The following is a 17,167-nucleotide window of genomic DNA, read 5'->3' as shown; positions in this document are numbered from 1 at the left end:
CTTTAGCTGGTCAGGATCCAGAGGGACATTGAGGTTCCATAGACAGTGCCTCTGTTGACAACACTAAATTTCAAGAATTATGAGTACAGGAACTCATTGATCAAAAACAGAATTTACTAATTCTAGTAAAAATATTTTCAAAATATTTTCATCTTCCCTATCAGGAATAGTAAAGATATTAACAGAGTTGAATTCTTTGCTCACTCTAATTTTTGTTGTTGTTGTTATTGTTGTTGCTGCTGCTGCTGCTGCTGCTGCTGCTGTTGCTGCTGCTGCTGGTTGGAAAAGCTTTTGTCTCCCTTCTCCTAGCAGGTTTATCTTTCCACAGCCCACAAATTACTAAATACTATTTGCAAAGTCAAACTTAAAACCATCCACCCCAATTTCCTTTTCATAGTTCTCTTAAAAACTTAAAAGAAAGAAACTCACCCGTTCTGTTGTGCATTCCCTCTTTACCAAAGTGTGCTGTGGTTTCGAAAACTAGCCCAGTCCTTCTGAACTTTTCTGTATCCGTTATAATATTAAAGAGCCACAAGGAAGGGAAGTGGTTAGTCAACTTGCTAATTTTATCAGTCCCTCCCACTGGTTAAATAGTACCTGATGCTACAGAAGCAAAATCAGTTTTCCAGCTCATTTCCTTGCTACGCCATGACTTTATGAAGACAGCATAACGAGGGGGCAGAGAGAGCAACTGTATCTGGCTTGTAGGCATGAGAGAGTTAATGAATGAACATCTTACTATTAATAAGAAGTCAAATAGACTACAGAAACCAGCCATGCAACAAAATGAGGAGGAGGAAGAGAGAGAACGCCTGTTGGCTCCATACTCTAAGCAAACTCAATTTGGGTGGGAAAGGGAGTGATTTTTTTTTTAATGCAATCAGAGGACGTGTGGGAAGTGTCTGGTGTTTCATTTGTTGATAAATTATTCTGCCCTGGAATGGAGCCAGTTTACCGGATATAGAAACTTCCACAACTCGGGGCCCTGGCTCCGACCACTCTCTTCCTCTGGAGCTTGGTAATTAAAATACAGGACAAAGTAGCAAATACAAGCCTTTGGATGAGGGAAAATTAAACATTCCCTGAAGAAGAAGCTGTGAACTGTGTCCTAGATGTAAAGCCTGCAACAAGAGAAGAAATACAGAGCCCGAGACATATTTTAATGAAATAAAAAGCTTTTGATGTTTTGATCCAACTCTGAAAGATTGCAACATATATAAAACACTGTCACCCCAGAACCCTAGATCAGGCAGTTTTCTGAGCTACTTAAATGGGTGGCATTTGAATTAAATCTGGAGTACTCACTTTGAAGTATATTTCCCACCATATCTAAGGATTATGGAATTAGAAAAAAGAATGTATGAAAACCAAATCATCTCGAAGGCTCATTAACCCTTGCTTTTGATTGGCTGAGAAAATGTCCCTTCAAAGAATTTCTGACAGTTTATATTATATTCACATGTGGTGATGGTTTCACAAAAAAGAGTTAAATTTAGTAAGCTGGGACAGGCTAAGGAAACCAGCAGTCCTTGACTGTCGCCCTCCCTTCTTAGTATTTCCCAACACAGTGTTACTCACCTAATGAAACAAGGGAAAGAAAAAAGAATAACTTTGAGCAGAATTATTGCATTTATTTTCTACCTCTATAAATAAATGTTTTCTAATCAGACCTAAGGAAATGTCCAAAAATAAAGTGAAATATAAGCAATGCTTTCTTCTGAGATCCCACTGAAGGAGAACAAGGGCATCATTGCAACCCCCAAGGTCTTTATATTTGTCTGTGTTCAAGGTAAAAACAAAGTCCCCAAACCAACACGGTACAACCATAACCTATGGCTTTAGTTCCTCTCGTTTTTATCAGCGGCTTTGCACCTTCAGGGAAGGAAGAGGAAAAGACAAAGCTCTAAAGAAGAAAGAAGGGAAGGAAAAATGAAAAAGGTTTGAAGAAAAGAACTATGATCACAAGCCCCCTCCCAGATCTCCACCCCACCCCCACATGCCATTGGGCTTAGGCACCTCTTCAGCATCTCCTGGAAGTCTTCCTCCCAGAATCACACAGGTCTGCTGGCCACATCAGAAATCCTAAGTGCCCTTTAGCATCCTCCCAATCCAGTCAGGGGTTATTCTATGTGATGTCTTCCCAGAAGACTGAAAGCTTCTTAGCACTTATACTGTCTTAGATACTCACCTAGAGTATCAAGCTTCTCAAGCACTAAGCCCCACTTTTGAAACAAGTTTTTTGTCTGCCCTCTTTTACAGACCCTTTAAAAAGGAAATTCACAGATTATACAACCAACTGCTACAAAGTATGTTTTTAAAAGTCAATAAAGTACTTCCAGGCAGGAGTATATACCCATTTAAGAAGTTCTCTGGTGCTTTCTCTTCTACCAGTGAGTAAATTGGAACTCATAAGAAATAAATAAGAAGATGGTCCTTGGAAAAAGGGTAGAAAGTAAAAGACTGGAAGGTTAATAGTTGAGTGGACATTAGAATAAAATCTAGTATTAGAATAAATATAATAAAGTAGACTTGCAAGCACATGATAAAATAAAAGGAAAATAAGATTAACTGAAATCCAGATAACATGCCAAGGCAAATTACAAACTATAAAGGTAAAGAAAACATGAAGCATAGTTAATATTCTCTTATAGGACCTGAGGATTATTCCTTATTCATAGAAGACTTTAAAGGAGTTCTCAACCTTCCTTCTCTTCTACTGAGCAAGGGAGCTGGAAATGCACAGACAGAACCCAGTTGTGTGTCACTCAAGCACCACAGGCCACATTGGTGTCAGTAGTATGGTTGTCTAAGTAGTGGACAGTTCATAGCAAACCTTCAAATAATGAACAAAGAACAATCTTAACAAATTCTACAGTAGTTGTGGTTCAAGAAATTCAATGCATGCTAACTTTGAAATAAAATTTTGGTAAGTGCAATAGATTTTGTTTCTAGACTCAAATAATTATAAACAGGTGTTTTACCTATATGAGTGTCCCAAAAGATATTTGAAAATTCAGGAAACATGAAAATTTCTTCCAGGTACAGAACTGCTCCTCATGTTACAGGCCCCCCATATCCCTGACCCCAGCCCACTAAATGCCAGTAGCACCCTCTAAGCACGGTGGCATGAAGAATTTCCAAAAATTTCCAAAGGACCAGGAAGGCTAGTTAAAAACCACTACACTAGACAAATCCCTGCCTTTGCAAATTCTTCTGGCTTTGAGAGTTGGGCAGGGACATCAAAAGCACAGATTAGGGAAGGACTGCAATACATTTAGGACACATGCCCCTGCTAAAGCAGGCAGCTCCCACAACTGCAGCCAACCAGGAATATGAGGTTCAGCATTGCTAAACTTCCCATCTTTCAAGAGAACGTGGACCTCTGGATTTTTACATGAAATCTAATTTAAAAGATTACAAACACTCTTCAGACTACATAATTTATCTTCAGGCTGAAATGATCTCTGACCTAGATATTGGCAATTCAATCAGAAATATGTTTATTGACAGTTATAAAATATGCAATGTCAAAATGTTATATTCAGTGTAACAAATGGATGACTAGGCTTTTTGATCTCATTTCTAAAAAACAATTACACATAAATTAAATAAGATGCATTGCAGAGTTACAATCCATGTATTTATAGGTAAGCTCTAATATATCATTTTTTTTCATTTTTCTTTGTTCTTTTTAGTATATTCCAATTTTTCTGAAATGAACATAAGGTTTTACATTAATAAATAAATGACAGAAAGTATATTTTAATTTAAAAATAAAGAGAAGTTAGCTATGATATGCTCTGAAGACATTCCGATAGGGCCACAGTTAAAATGAACAAATGAAATTCCTCTCAAATATTTAGTCACACTCATCTCAAGCACTAGTTAAAGACTAGATGTAAAAATTAAACTGTCTCCAAATCAGAAGAAAGATGTGCCCAAATAATAAGATTCATTACCTTATGTTACAAATACATAAAGAATTCTTTTGTCTCCTATATTAGGTAGCCAGAGCCCACAGAGGCAGATCTGAATGCATATCATAGAAAGCAGCTAAATAATTGTACATTGGTTTAAAAAGAGCTAGCATTTTTAAAAGGGTAAAATCTAAATTTCCCCATGAGCTCAATAATAATAATAACAAAATTAACCTTTAAAATGAAGGTGCTTTGGTAATTTAACTACGTTTTTCCTATTTACAAAATTAATATTAGAAGCTGAGTCATGTTTAACTCAATAAAATTATTTTATTAAGGTCCTCTAACACTTTGAAAATACTTTATAAAACTTCCTTATTTGCCAATCGTATCCTTCATTTTGCTGAATCCTGAACCACATTTTATTCCTATGAAAACTTATTTTCCACCAAATTATAAATATTTGATTAGAAATGTCTCAAAGATGAGCATCCTAGGTACCAAACCTGACATCTTGAAACATAAGCTTACATCTTAAAAAATCACATATAATAAGGCTATTTAATATACACAGCTACATATACCTCAAATTCTATAATTATGATTGATTTTTTTTTTGCAATTTGTAAATATATACCACCAGATCATACAGAGAGAGTTTTTGAACTATGGTGATTGGTGTGGAAATGATTATGTAAGTTTTGCAGATACTGCCTTTTCTTTTCTCTCATGGAGTACAGCTATGCATAGTGCTTATTTTGAAAGGAAATTCACCCCTTTTTCCTGTCTTAAGTTATATGCTGACTACAGCTTGAGTCTTAAATATGTTTTCAAGTTTATTCATTTCAATTCTGCAGAATCAGAAGATTATGCAGTTTGTAAATTAAATCTTTCCTTTTGGTTGTATCTTTCAATTTTGATTACAAAAGCAGATGTTGGCAGGTTTGAGAGTTGCTAGTTCAACACTGTTGGGGAACCCAGGGTAAACAACAAAATTACCAATTGCCCTGCATAAAAGGAGATATGAAAATCTCATAAGCATTAGCATCATGTAGTGCATTTTTCTTAAGAAAGCATCCCAAAATTAGACTCTTTAAAATGCTTTATGAATTTGACTGAACTTACTGCAAAGGTGATTATTTTTAGCCAAGAGTTTGCTTGTTGACATACATTCAAATTTTAAAAACACTGTGAATGGAATACAATGTCTTTAATCTACTTGCTGAAAAGAAAGAACATTTCAATGCCTATATGTTTGTATGTGTATGTGTATGTGTATGTATTCCCCAGTAAACACAAAATATTCAACTTCACTGGTAATCAAATAAATGCAAATTATTTACATTTTCACCCATCAACTGATGCTGAAGATGCTGATGGCAAGAACATGATGTGAAAAGCACTGTTGATAGGAGTGTAAATTGGTACACCTTTTCTGGGGGGGGGGGGAACTGTCAGTTTATCAAGAATTTCTGAATCAGTTCACACTCTTTGAGAGTGATTCTATTTCTAGAAATCATTTCTAAAGAAAGAAATCAAAGATGTGAATGATAATTTATGTAAGTAAAAGTCCATCACAATGTCAATTCAAAAAGTCATTGAACAATTGCCAATAGTCTATATGCCTAATAAGAGGAATAATAAAAATTATGATATAATTATATGATGGATTATAATAAACTTCTACACATGATGACATGGAAAATACTCAGTGGCACTAAAAATGTTCATAATACAATGGTAAGTAAAGGAACAGATACAAAAATATGTATGCATAATGATACAAATCTTGAAATACAAACATACATGTCATTCACACCCTTGTATTTCACACATAACATTTTCCCACACATTTAATACAAAACAGATTTTAAAAAGCCCAGAATGTTAAGGGTGTGTCCTTTGGCTTTAGAGATTTTATTTTTAATTTTTTTAAGAGAGAGAGAGAGAATTTTAATATTTATTTTTTAGTTTTCGGTGGACACAACATCTTTGTATGTGGTGCTGAGGATTGAACCCGGGCCGCACACATGCCAGGTGAGCGCGCTACTGCTTGAGCCACATCCCAAGCCCCAGAGATTTTATTTTTACTTTTACTGTGGACTACTATTTTTCTCCTTGATAAAAAGATGCCTGCCTGGGAACCCAGAAGATTTAGAGTGAAATCAACTTCATGTTAATGTAAAATCTATTGTCAACTGGTCATCTTTTTAGATACTTCCACATTTTTTATAACTTTTAAAAACAGAGTACTAAAAGTCACGTCCCATTTACTGCAAGTAAATGAGAAAAACTTTACTTAGGATAATAGTAACCAGTGTCAGTGAATATTGGATTTAAATGAAATGAAGGAGAAAGAAATTTATGGTCATTCCCCATAATACCCCAAACTTGACAAACTTTAACTTGTTTAAATATCAGAACAATCCTTAAACAAGGTTAAGTTTTCATACACCTATTTGATAGATGAAAAGACTACTTGTTATAGTTTCAATATGAGGTGCCTCCAAAAGCTCATGTGTGAGACAATGCAAGAATGTTCAAGGGTGAGATGATCAGGTTATGAGAGCCTTAAAATTAAGGTGGATTAATTCAGTGGTATGGGTTAACTGGGCAGTAACTGTAATTGGTATGATGTGGCTGAAAGAAGTAGGTCACCAGGGATGCGACTGTGGGGTTTATATTCAGTCCCTCATGAGCAGAGCTCTCTTTGCTTCCTGGGTGCCATGTTCTGAGTGGCTTCCCTCCTCCTTGCCCTTGCGCCATGATGTTCTGCCTCACCTCCAGCTCGGAGCAAAGAAGTCAGCCAGCCTTTGAAACTGTGAGCCAAAATAAACTTTGCCTCATCTACATTGGTCTTGCCAGGTCTTTGGTTTACAGCAACAAAAAAGCTGACTAAAACACTTCTTTGCCCAAAGATTAGGTACATTGACCAAGGCCTCATATTTGACAAATAGAGGAATAGAACTGATTACACAGCCAATGTCTAATACTATACAAAGATGTTTATTTTGAAATCCAGATAGCTCATGTGCAGTAGTCTTAATACAGACAACCAAAACAACAAAATCCTAGAGGTTCATCAAGTAAAGGAGATTAATAATTAGAATAAAATAGTCTTTTCTTTCCTTTAGTTACTATGGTAGAAAAGAAAATAGAAGCTAATACAGAACTGGAAAAGGTACACAATAAATACGTAACTGAGCCAATGCCTAAGCTTTCTGAACCACAAGTCAGGACATCAGGTCTGAGCATATAAAACTAAAGTGGTCCCAGAGTTTCATGCAGCCACCATATGCCAGCATTTAATTAAAAATTAAAATTATATATGTGTATGTGTGTGCACATGTATGTGTCTAAACTGTCATCTTACAAACTACTTGTAAATAATAATACATAATTATTGCTTTTGACTTCAAAGGGAAAGTCTTAATTATTATACAAATAATATGATTATAAAATCAAATAATACAAAAAACTGTATAAGAACAAAAGTAAAAACTGCCTCATAATCCTACACTGCAAAAGAAGCCACTGTTAAAAATTTGGCACCTCCCAGACTTTTTTTCTATTCACACATAAAAATATCACAGTAGCACTTAAGTAAATTAAGGTGGTATAAATCGCTCCGTTTGTACAGCTAGTGACATGGGGCAGGACTTTTGAAATCAAACTTCCACAGTGATGTACTTTCTACCTCCTCATTTTGCTGATAGAAAGGGGTGAAATAATTATTTTCATTTCACAACACCAAGGTTTCTTGGGCACCATTTGGGGATTTTTCAGAAAAATATCTATAGTAGACCACCACTTACTAACTATATAGTTTCAGAAATGTTATTAAATTCTCTGGCTTCTATTTTCTCACTTATAAAATGAAGCTTATAATACTTATTCCATAGACTTACTGTGAACATTAAATAAAGTTTAATTATATAAAAAAGCTTTTGCACAGTTGCTAGTATATTGTAAATGATCAAGCATTGATAAATACAACCATTAAAACTAGTAACAAACAGTGTTTAAATAGTGTTCTCTTTATACTAAGAAGGACATAGGATGATTGTGTGTGTGTGTGTGTGTGTGTCTGTGTGTGTGTTCCAATATATTTTAGTAGCTATGAGTTCATTTTGGCCCTTTTTCTAAAAGCTTTACTATATAGTTTCTAAAAATCCTTTTAAGATCCATAATCCTATTGAATCAGGAATAAAACATGTACTTAGTTTCAAGCAAACAATTGTTCGACAGAAGCCCCATCACATTTTAATTACTCCCTCTTCCCTCTCCAAGTTCACTGTTATTCTCTGATTTTTAATCTTGAAAGCCAGTCAGGATACACTATTTATGCTATATTCAATAGGGAGAAAAAGAAGAAAAGGGATTTTATTCAGGACACTAACTCTAACCTTGAAATGTTATTTTCTGAACATTTGTTCTGCTCACTGAGCAAATTTTAGTCTTCAAGTCAGATGTCTAAATACAGTGCTTGAGCTCTGCTTAAAGGCTAAAAATATAGACTTCTGCACAAGGTGATGGTTACAAAGGAAGGTGTTTAGAATATGGTTCAATAGAAGCTAAAGTAATTGAGCATTTGCTATAAATTTCAGCCAGAAGAATTCCTCATCTACACTGAAGCTTTGGAGTCAAATTTTAGGCTATTGTACTCTGAAATACATATTACTTGAAAAGAGAATCAATTAAGGAAGTGGTTTCCTGAAATTCTTCACCAGGTCCTTAATTTTGATTATTTGAAGAGTACAAGTCAAGTCATGTAATCTTTGTCCACCTCTCTCTCTTAAAGAGAGGACCTATAAAAGCAGTATCTATGAAGCACAGTAGGTCTGACCAAGAAGACTGGCTACAAAGCTCATGCAATATTTTCCTCCCCTTGGGAAAAAAAAAATCTATGAATAGGAGTCAAAGAACTGTTTTGATGCTCAATAATACCAAATAAAATATGGCCATCATTCAGAAAGCTTACTATCCTCACACTTGGTCTTCCTCGGATATACCTTCACAAACCACAGTGTCAGGAAGGTACAGATTGGAATAGCTGAATAAAACATTGTCCTGGGTGGATAACCCTAATTATTTCCCAGTGCTATGTGTGGTCCATTTAATTTTTGGAATAGCTGAATAAAACATTGGCCTGGGTGGATAACCCTAACTATTTCCCAATGCTATGTGTGGTCCATTTAATTTTTTAAAATTTATCCTTTTAGCCAGGCATGGTGGCACACAACTGTAATTCCAGTGGCTCCTGAAGCCAAGGCAAGAGGATCAAGAGTTCAAAGGCAGCCTCAGCAACTTCGAGGCACTAAGCAACTCAGTGAGACCCTGTCTCTAAATAAATATTTTTTAAAAGGGCTGGGAATGTTCCTCAGTGGTTAAGCCTCCTCCTCCCCACACACACCATTCAATCCCTGGCACCAAAAAAACAAAAATTTGCTCCTTTGGAGAAATTAGAAGATAACTGGTGAAGGAAGAGTGATAAGGGTGCATAATAAACATTTTTATTTGTTCTTGAGTAAATAGTGCCTGAACAAATGATCAAGTAGAAAAAGAAGTTATAATAATATTAGAAGATCTCACTAGTTTTATTATCCAAATTCCTACTTTAAATATGTATTATACATAAATTCCATGAGCTTATCTTGTCTTCTTGAATACTTTATTCCCAGAGCCAAGAAACATAACTGACAGAAATAGATCCCTAACAAATATTTGCTGAATAGGTAAATTTATTTTCACTTCCTTTTATTTGCTTTTTAACTTTTCAATCATTTTTAAGGCTAATTCACAGTTATTTTCTTAAATCTCTAAGAATTCCCCTTTCAACACTCAGAATTCCCCTTTTAATACCAGACAGAGGGAATAAGTGAACAATTGAGCTACAATTCCTTAATAAAATTTTCATGAAAAAATAATATTTAACCAGTTTATACAGAGTACATAATTAGAGCTTTGCAAAACTAACTTCCAGGAAATAATTACCCCTATTAAATAGGTAAATGTAAACCCACATATCCACTGGGTAAATATTTTGACCAGTACTATACATCATCTTTATCATGAAGTAACTGGGGAACAGATCAGAATATGAAAATTTCCCTAATCATTTCATTTACTCTTACTTTATAAACATCAGAATTGCCCACACATTTACGCTAAGTTTTACCCTTATAAAACTAGTGGTGTAAAAATTAGGCTGGCTATGAGATGAAGTAAACTAACAAAGGGGCAAAAAAATCTGAACCTAAATGAATACTGTGTTGTGTCAAATGTATTTAATAAAAAGTAATTTGCTACATTGAAACATTTATCTGTAAATAAGCATTTATTGTATTTCGATTTTTTTTGGGGGGGGGTGGAAGTGTAGTTGTACTTTGTTGAATAATGAATTGAATTTTTATGCATACCTGAGATTAGCTTTCAATATCATTCAAATTTATCTCTGAAGTGACTAAAGTTGACTTTAAAGCCCCCTAAACTTACACATCATGTTTTTGAGTTTTCAGATTCTGACTTTCAGAATAGAGACCCTACTTTCACAGAAGAGACAGCTTTTGTTATGAGGTTACATGTTCAATAGGGAAAAAAAAAACATTTTTCTTTCTTGAATTACTAAACATCTCTTCATACCTTTCAAAGTGACCTTTCTAAATCAAATGTGAAATGCATAAAAGATTATGTCTCTTCATATGCACATATTCACAATGTCCTGGGGCATTTATTTCAGCATGGAAAATTCCTGATGTTTTAAAGTCAATTTAGAACAAAAAAAAAGTTGAAGAAATAACTGCATCTTATAGAATTTTAAGTACTTCTCTTTTACCATGTTACATAAAAGGCATGTCTAAATTTAGACATATGTAGATAAACATGCCGATCCCTGAAAAATGCTAGACCACAGAAGTTCTAGGGAAAAGTCTGTATTATATTAAACATGAGACTCCATTTCCTTGTTTTGAATTATTGGTGCTGCTGTGGCAACAGCACAATAAAGAACTTTGTTGCACTCTCAGCAGAGCTATTTATATTATTTAACCTCTTCCCAGGGAGTTCTTCCTCTACCAAGTTGCTCCATTATTTTAATAAAGCAGCTCATTCAAAGGTTGTTTCTCTCTATTTATTTATTTTTTTAGTCACTGCTAAATGTGAAAAAAAAAATTAAAACTTACCTTTGAACTGTTTAGGCAAAGATTCTGGACCTGAAGCTCATCTCCGGAAATGTTTTTAAGTAACCAAATGCCCATTTCACAGATCACGGGATTCTAAAATGAGAGGCCAATTTCCTGCAACTGAAAGCAGGAGTGATATATAATTTTGAAATGCTCTGAAAATTTACCAAAATACCCAGAAATGGGAAACAGCTGGTTAAGTAATAATGAAAAGAGTTCAGAGGACCAGAGGTTTCTACAAAAGTTCAAAATGGCATTCCTGCCTGTTTGTAGGAGGGGGCTGATGAAGTGAAGGTACAAATGCCATGCACAGAACAAAGCAGAATGACACAGACATGGAAAGGATTCCTGCTAACCAGCTGCATTGCAGTCAGGTGCAAAACAAGAATTAGGGCCAGGGAGAAAGAATCACAACAGAAGAAAGGAGTGTGAACTCTATCAAGGAAGTTCTACTTCTCCAGCCTCCTCCATCAGCTCCCCTCATACCTGCCACAGGTGCAGTAATCTCTCTTTCAACAGGCTCAACCTTTCACTCCTACTTACCTGCACTTGCGCTCCCTACTTGTCCTTCCCCCCTGCCCCAACTCCTACACTCAAACTGGCATTTTCTTTAGACTTGGATCAGTTATCTTCACTGATAACTTACCCACTTGCCAGTTTCCAACATCCAAGGAGAGGGGTCACTGTTCCCCCCATGCCACATGCTGGCACCTGCTACTGAGTGCACATCTCATATCATTATGAAGGCATTTTGTTTGCTTCTGACACCAAACTGGGACCTCCTCCAGCGTAGAGTCCAAACCAAGCTATTCTTTTATTATTTTTTTAAGAATTAACCTATGATTACTGGATGACTGGCAACAATAATATCAAAATAAATGTACAGTTAGCATAAAAACAGCATGTTTTGAAATTGGAGGAAAAATTGCTTAGATAATAGCATGGAAGAGAAAATTAGGGTATAAAAATAAGGATATAAAAAGAAAAATTTAGGACAAAAATACATGAAGCTACTTTGGTCACTGTCAACTATGAATACATGCAAAATTTAGTAAATATTTCTCCACCTAAAATGTTTTTGAAGTAAATATTAGAAGGTCTAAAATGAATAAGCATTTTTTTTCTGTTTTTATATTTGGCTCATGAAGAAAAGCAAATTGGATAAGCTGTCGTTCCAACTATTCGTTATTTCATTATAAAATATAATGCTGCTCTCTTTCTATGGAAGAGAAAAAAAATCACATACTCTCTTATTAAAACCTATGCCCTCTAGAGGTGTTCTGTCAAGCTGAGAAATGGCATATCAGGAGACATAATATGCTCCAGAGACAGATGTCCCTACTTGAAATGCATGTACAATGATCAATCACAGCTCACAACATTCCTGAAAACTCAAGTGCCACACTTAAATAACAATTATAGAAAGATGTGTTAAAATAATATCAAGAAGCTGACACAAGGTGAATGCATTAGCTGAGAAATTAAAAAGAATTTCAATAGAAAGTGAGAGGATTTTGAGGTTTGCAAAAGTCCCATACAAGAGTTTAAAAGGTAATGTAAAGGAACAGGGGGTCAATGTCCACACCTGCACTTTGATGAGTTCCTCCTTACTCATCCTCCTTTGTGTGAGTTACCATTAAATATGCATACCTGCCTTAGCATTATTTCCATGTCTAGCTTCCTAAAGGTAAAAAATGGAGTCAAACTTTAACATAAAAACATATGAGCTGGGGGCTGGGGATGTAGCTCAGTGGCAGAGCACTTGCCTAGCTACCATGAGGCACTGGGTTTGATTCTTAGCACCACATAAAAAGGAAACAAATAAAATAAAGGCATGCTGTCCATCTACAACTACCCCCCCCCCAAAAAAAAAAACAGGGCTGAGGATGTGGCTCAGTGGTCAAATGCCCCCCCACTCGAGTTCAATCCCAGATACCCCCCAAAATATATGAAAACTTATATGCTTATATAACTATAGAATTTATTATTTCTAGTGTCAATCTGTGGACTGTAATTTATTTCTCAACTGAATTCCTTTCTTTAAAATGTTACATTATAGGGCTCAGTGGCAGAGTGCTTGCCTGGTACATGTGAGGCACTGGGTTCCATCAAAAATAAGCAAACAAAATAAAGTCATGCTGTCCATCTACAACTACAAGAAAAAATTAAATATTACATTATAGACAGAATAACATAATGAACAACTGTATATTCATCCATTCCTTTGTTCAATATATAATTTTCAAGCATTTACCACACCTGTATTATTCAAGGTGCCTGGGATAACACTCCCAAATGAGACACAAAGATCCTGACTCTTTCAGGACTTAGATTCTAGCATGGAAGGCAGACAAAGTGTACACAAAGCCAAGGCAAATGACAGGTGGGTGCCACATACAACATGTTAGGGAGTACTGCATGCAGTCTTAAATAGTGTGGCCATAGTAGGGTTCAGTGAAAAGCTGACCTTTGAGAAAACACTTGAGGAAGGGAAAGGGCTTACAAACATACACACACAAGGGAACTGGTTTGGCAGACTGAAGGAGAAAGAAAGCTCAAGTACAAGTATCTGCCAGGGGCTCTTGGGGCAGAACATGAACATGAGGTAGGCTAGTGAAACTTGAGCAACTCCAATGAAGGGAAGAGTTACCAGGAGAGGGTGAGAGAGACGATAGGGACCACACCACACCTTGGGGACCACTGCAAGGCTTTGGATTTTTCTGGGGGAGAGAGAGGGAATTATTGGTGGGCTTTGAGCAGAAGAATGATATGATGTAATATTTAATAGGGCCATTTGAGCAATTGCCTTGAGAACAGGTGATAGGGTTGAGGGGAAGCTGAGAGATGAAATAGGAGACTATTTTGAAATCTAAACAAAAATTATATATATAAATAAATGAACGGGGTAGTAGAAAACTGAGTGTTTTAAGGGTACAGGTATGGAATTTCTGACTGGAGTTGGGGTATCAGGGAAAGATGATATTACATGATTATTTCAAAGTTTCTGACCTGAACAATTAAAAGAATTGCTCAACTAGGATTAGGAAGACTCTGTGTTGAGTCACTTTAGTGGAACATCTGGAGTTCAATGGTTATTCAAGGTTGTCAGAACATCAAGGTCTTCATACCTGACATTCAGGTAAGCTTTCTGTGCTAGACACACAAATTTGGGGTTGTTATACAAATGACATTGAAAGCTACCCCCTTAAGAAATACATTACAGTACTCTTGAAGATTGCTTACACCCTTCCTCCCAAATAATCAGCTTTAGAATTTAGAATTTTCATTCTTAAGCCCATCTTTATATTTTATTTCATATGTTTATAACTTTAGCTATAGCAGCATTGTGCACATTTCCAGCTTTACATAAATGATAAAGTATACATAATTTTCTGCAACCTATTTTTATAAACATATTTTGAGATTTATTCATGAAAATATGTGCATCCCTAGTTTATTCATTATCAAAGATGCATAATAATACATAGCATGAAAATATCTCAAATTATTCATCCACTCTCCTATTAGTGAAATTTTAGTTTGGTTAAAACTTTTTCAATACCGTGAACCATACTGAATAAACATTCCTCAACATGTTCATGTCCCAGTGAAGTTGCTGGGCCCTGAGAAGACAAAACACCTTGTCTTTGTTCATGTATAAAATTCCTCTCCCTGCTGTCTCAATTTACACCTCTTAGTGTTGTGAAATGTCCTGGTGCCCCATAACTTCACCAGCACTTGGTGTTGTTGAATTTATGCTTTTGTTCATATAATGGATGTGTGAAATTGTATAACATTGTAGTGTTAATTTGCATTTCTATGATCAATATTGCAATTGTTTATAGCCATTTGAATTTCATTTAATCAAAACTGACCATTCTTATTTGTTCTGTTTCCCACTGGGTTAGTTATATTTCTTTTGGATATTCTAAATGTGCTAATCATTTTTATTCACAATAATTAATCCCCTCCTTTGAGACCAGAACTTTTTAACATTTCATTTAGAAAAACCTTCTGCATCACTGTCATGAAGATATTCTCTCAATTGCATTTCCAATTTAAACACTTAATTCATCTAAATTGTTTTGTGTTTTTATAAATAGTACAATTTGAACTTTTGCCCTGGCTCCATTTTATTAAATAACTCATTCCTTTCCCACCGATCAACAATGTCGCTTCTGTCTTATGTCTGGTTTCCACATACAAATTTATCCTTTGTGGGCTTACAGTCTGTTCTGTTTTGCTACAAAACAACACTATGGCTCTAAAAGAAAGTTTAGGTACTTTATGATTCCACTCTTCCCACTTTATATTTTTATTCTAAACTGTCTTTTCTTTCCTTCAACCTTTACTTTCCTACATAATGAATTAGTCTGTCAAACCTCATAAAAATATTCTATCACAGTATTAATTAGAATTTTACTGAATCCAATGCAATTTGAAGAAAACTAAAACTCATATGGTATCAACTACTCCAATCCATGAACATGGTACCTGTATCCATTTATTTAAATCTTCACAAATGACTTTCATTAATGCTCATTTTTGTACATCAAAATATTTTGTGTCTTTTATGAGATTTATTTCTAGGATTCTTTTGATTTGGGGCTAGTGTTAGTAATTTCTTCAATAGCGTATTCTAACTATGGAAATACATCTTTATCTTTGTATACTCATCTCATACATTTTACATTTAGTGCTCCTTATATGCATATTGATTATGAATAAATGAATGACAAAATGGCTAATCCCCTTCTCTACAAAATGTTGTGACATTTAAATGAGAAATAAAATCCCATAATGATGGTGAAGTATAAACATACTATTGGCTATTATTTTGTTTTAATTTGAATTGAGCTAAGATTAATATATATGAGAAAATGCAGGCAAGATTACCCACAATTTTAGAGACTCATTTAGAAAGAAACTTTCTAAAGAAGGGGAAGAAAATTTTGCAGAAGGCAGCCTTTCAAGCAACAGTGAAAATAAGAAACTAAGCCCACAAAAGAAACTTTTAAAAACATATTTTTAAAAAATCAGACTCATAATATAGAAATATATATATAATTATAGACAAAATACCTATAATTCCATCAACTCTAGAAAAGGTTTTATTACAAGAATATATATATGCATTATAAACGTATATATTTATGTACATATACACCATGTCATAGATATATATGACAACATTTATATATATACATATATATTAATATTCCTCTGTCAAAAAAAGTTTATTATACTTATAAGGTTAAAATATGTTGAGACTGAATGGTTGGCCACTTTGCAGATGAAAAAAGTAGTCATCCCAATCTGTTAAAATGAAAAACTAATGTTTCTTTTAACTGGAAAATGTTTGATGCAGATGTGAACACTACAATTGTTGGCATAATTAGTATACATTTTACAAAATAATAAACATTTGGAATATTGCTATCCTATAATAATTTATTATTCCATTAAAATGCACATATCCATAATTCCACTTTTCCAAGTCAGTACATTGGTGATGAAAGAAAAACTGAATCTTTGATCTCATGTTATTGTTCAATAAATATTGTACTACTCCACTATTTAAGAATTGTTTCTATGCTTCTTATTTTTTCTTCCAAAACTGGTTGGAACTGTAATCCTTCCCGTCCTTCAGGCATGTGCTCATTCAGTAAACATTTATTAAATGCTATCCATGTGTTGGGAACTGGAGATACTGTAGTGAATGGAATGTGCCCAATGACTGACCTCACAGAAGTTTCCAGACACCTGGACAAGACCGAAATTAAAGCAGGGCTCTCCAACCTGTACTCCAATGTTGTGACAAGCAAAGCACAATATTAGGAGAGTTCCTTGGTACCCCAGAGAAGAAAGCATCACGGAATGCCCAGGTTAAGGAAGTATTGTTCAAACAATGGAAATTTAAGAATTAGGGTGAAAAAAGAGAGACAGTGGGCTTCAGGTTGAGACAAAGACCTGGAATGCATGAAATACAAAATTACAGCATTTTTAAGATCCAAAGTTAGTCTATACAGCAAGGGGAAAACTAATACCAAATGTTTTCTCTTTGTCTTT

General features: G+C 34.9%; 1 protein-coding gene across 21 annotated transcripts in view; it reads right to left on the bottom strand.

The window, feature by feature from the left end:
* Positions 1-17,167, bottom strand: part of Hdac9 (histone deacetylase 9) — an 857,477-nt gene that overhangs the window by 674,440 nt on the left and 165,870 nt on the right. For 3 of the 21 annotated variants that reach the window (XM_046463540.2, XM_046463545.2, XM_046463553.2), the window contains exons 1-2: positions 598-753; positions 430-504 (exon numbers count right to left, since the gene is read on the bottom strand). The exons of 8 other annotated variants lie outside the window; for them this stretch is intronic. In XM_046463540.2, the coding sequence (XP_046319496.1) occupies positions 430-504; positions 598-712 (190 nt within the window). In that variant the 5' untranslated portion in view covers positions 713-753. Of the gene's footprint in view, positions 1-429; positions 505-597; positions 1,437-17,167 lie in introns of those variants that run through there. 10 more of the 21 variants (XM_046463542.2, XM_046463543.2, XM_046463547.2 and 7 more) reach the window with 9 other exon arrangements.

The sequence above is a fragment of the Marmota monax genome, unplaced genomic scaffold (assembly GCF_021218885.2).
Source record: "Marmota monax isolate L192 unplaced genomic scaffold, Marmota_monax_Labrador192_F-V1.1 WCK01_AAM20220418_F8-fsc00057, whole genome shotgun sequence".
Taxonomy (NCBI): Eukaryota; Metazoa; Chordata; class Mammalia; order Rodentia; family Sciuridae; genus Marmota; species Marmota monax.
This window is presented reverse-complemented; position numbering and strand designations above follow the sequence as displayed.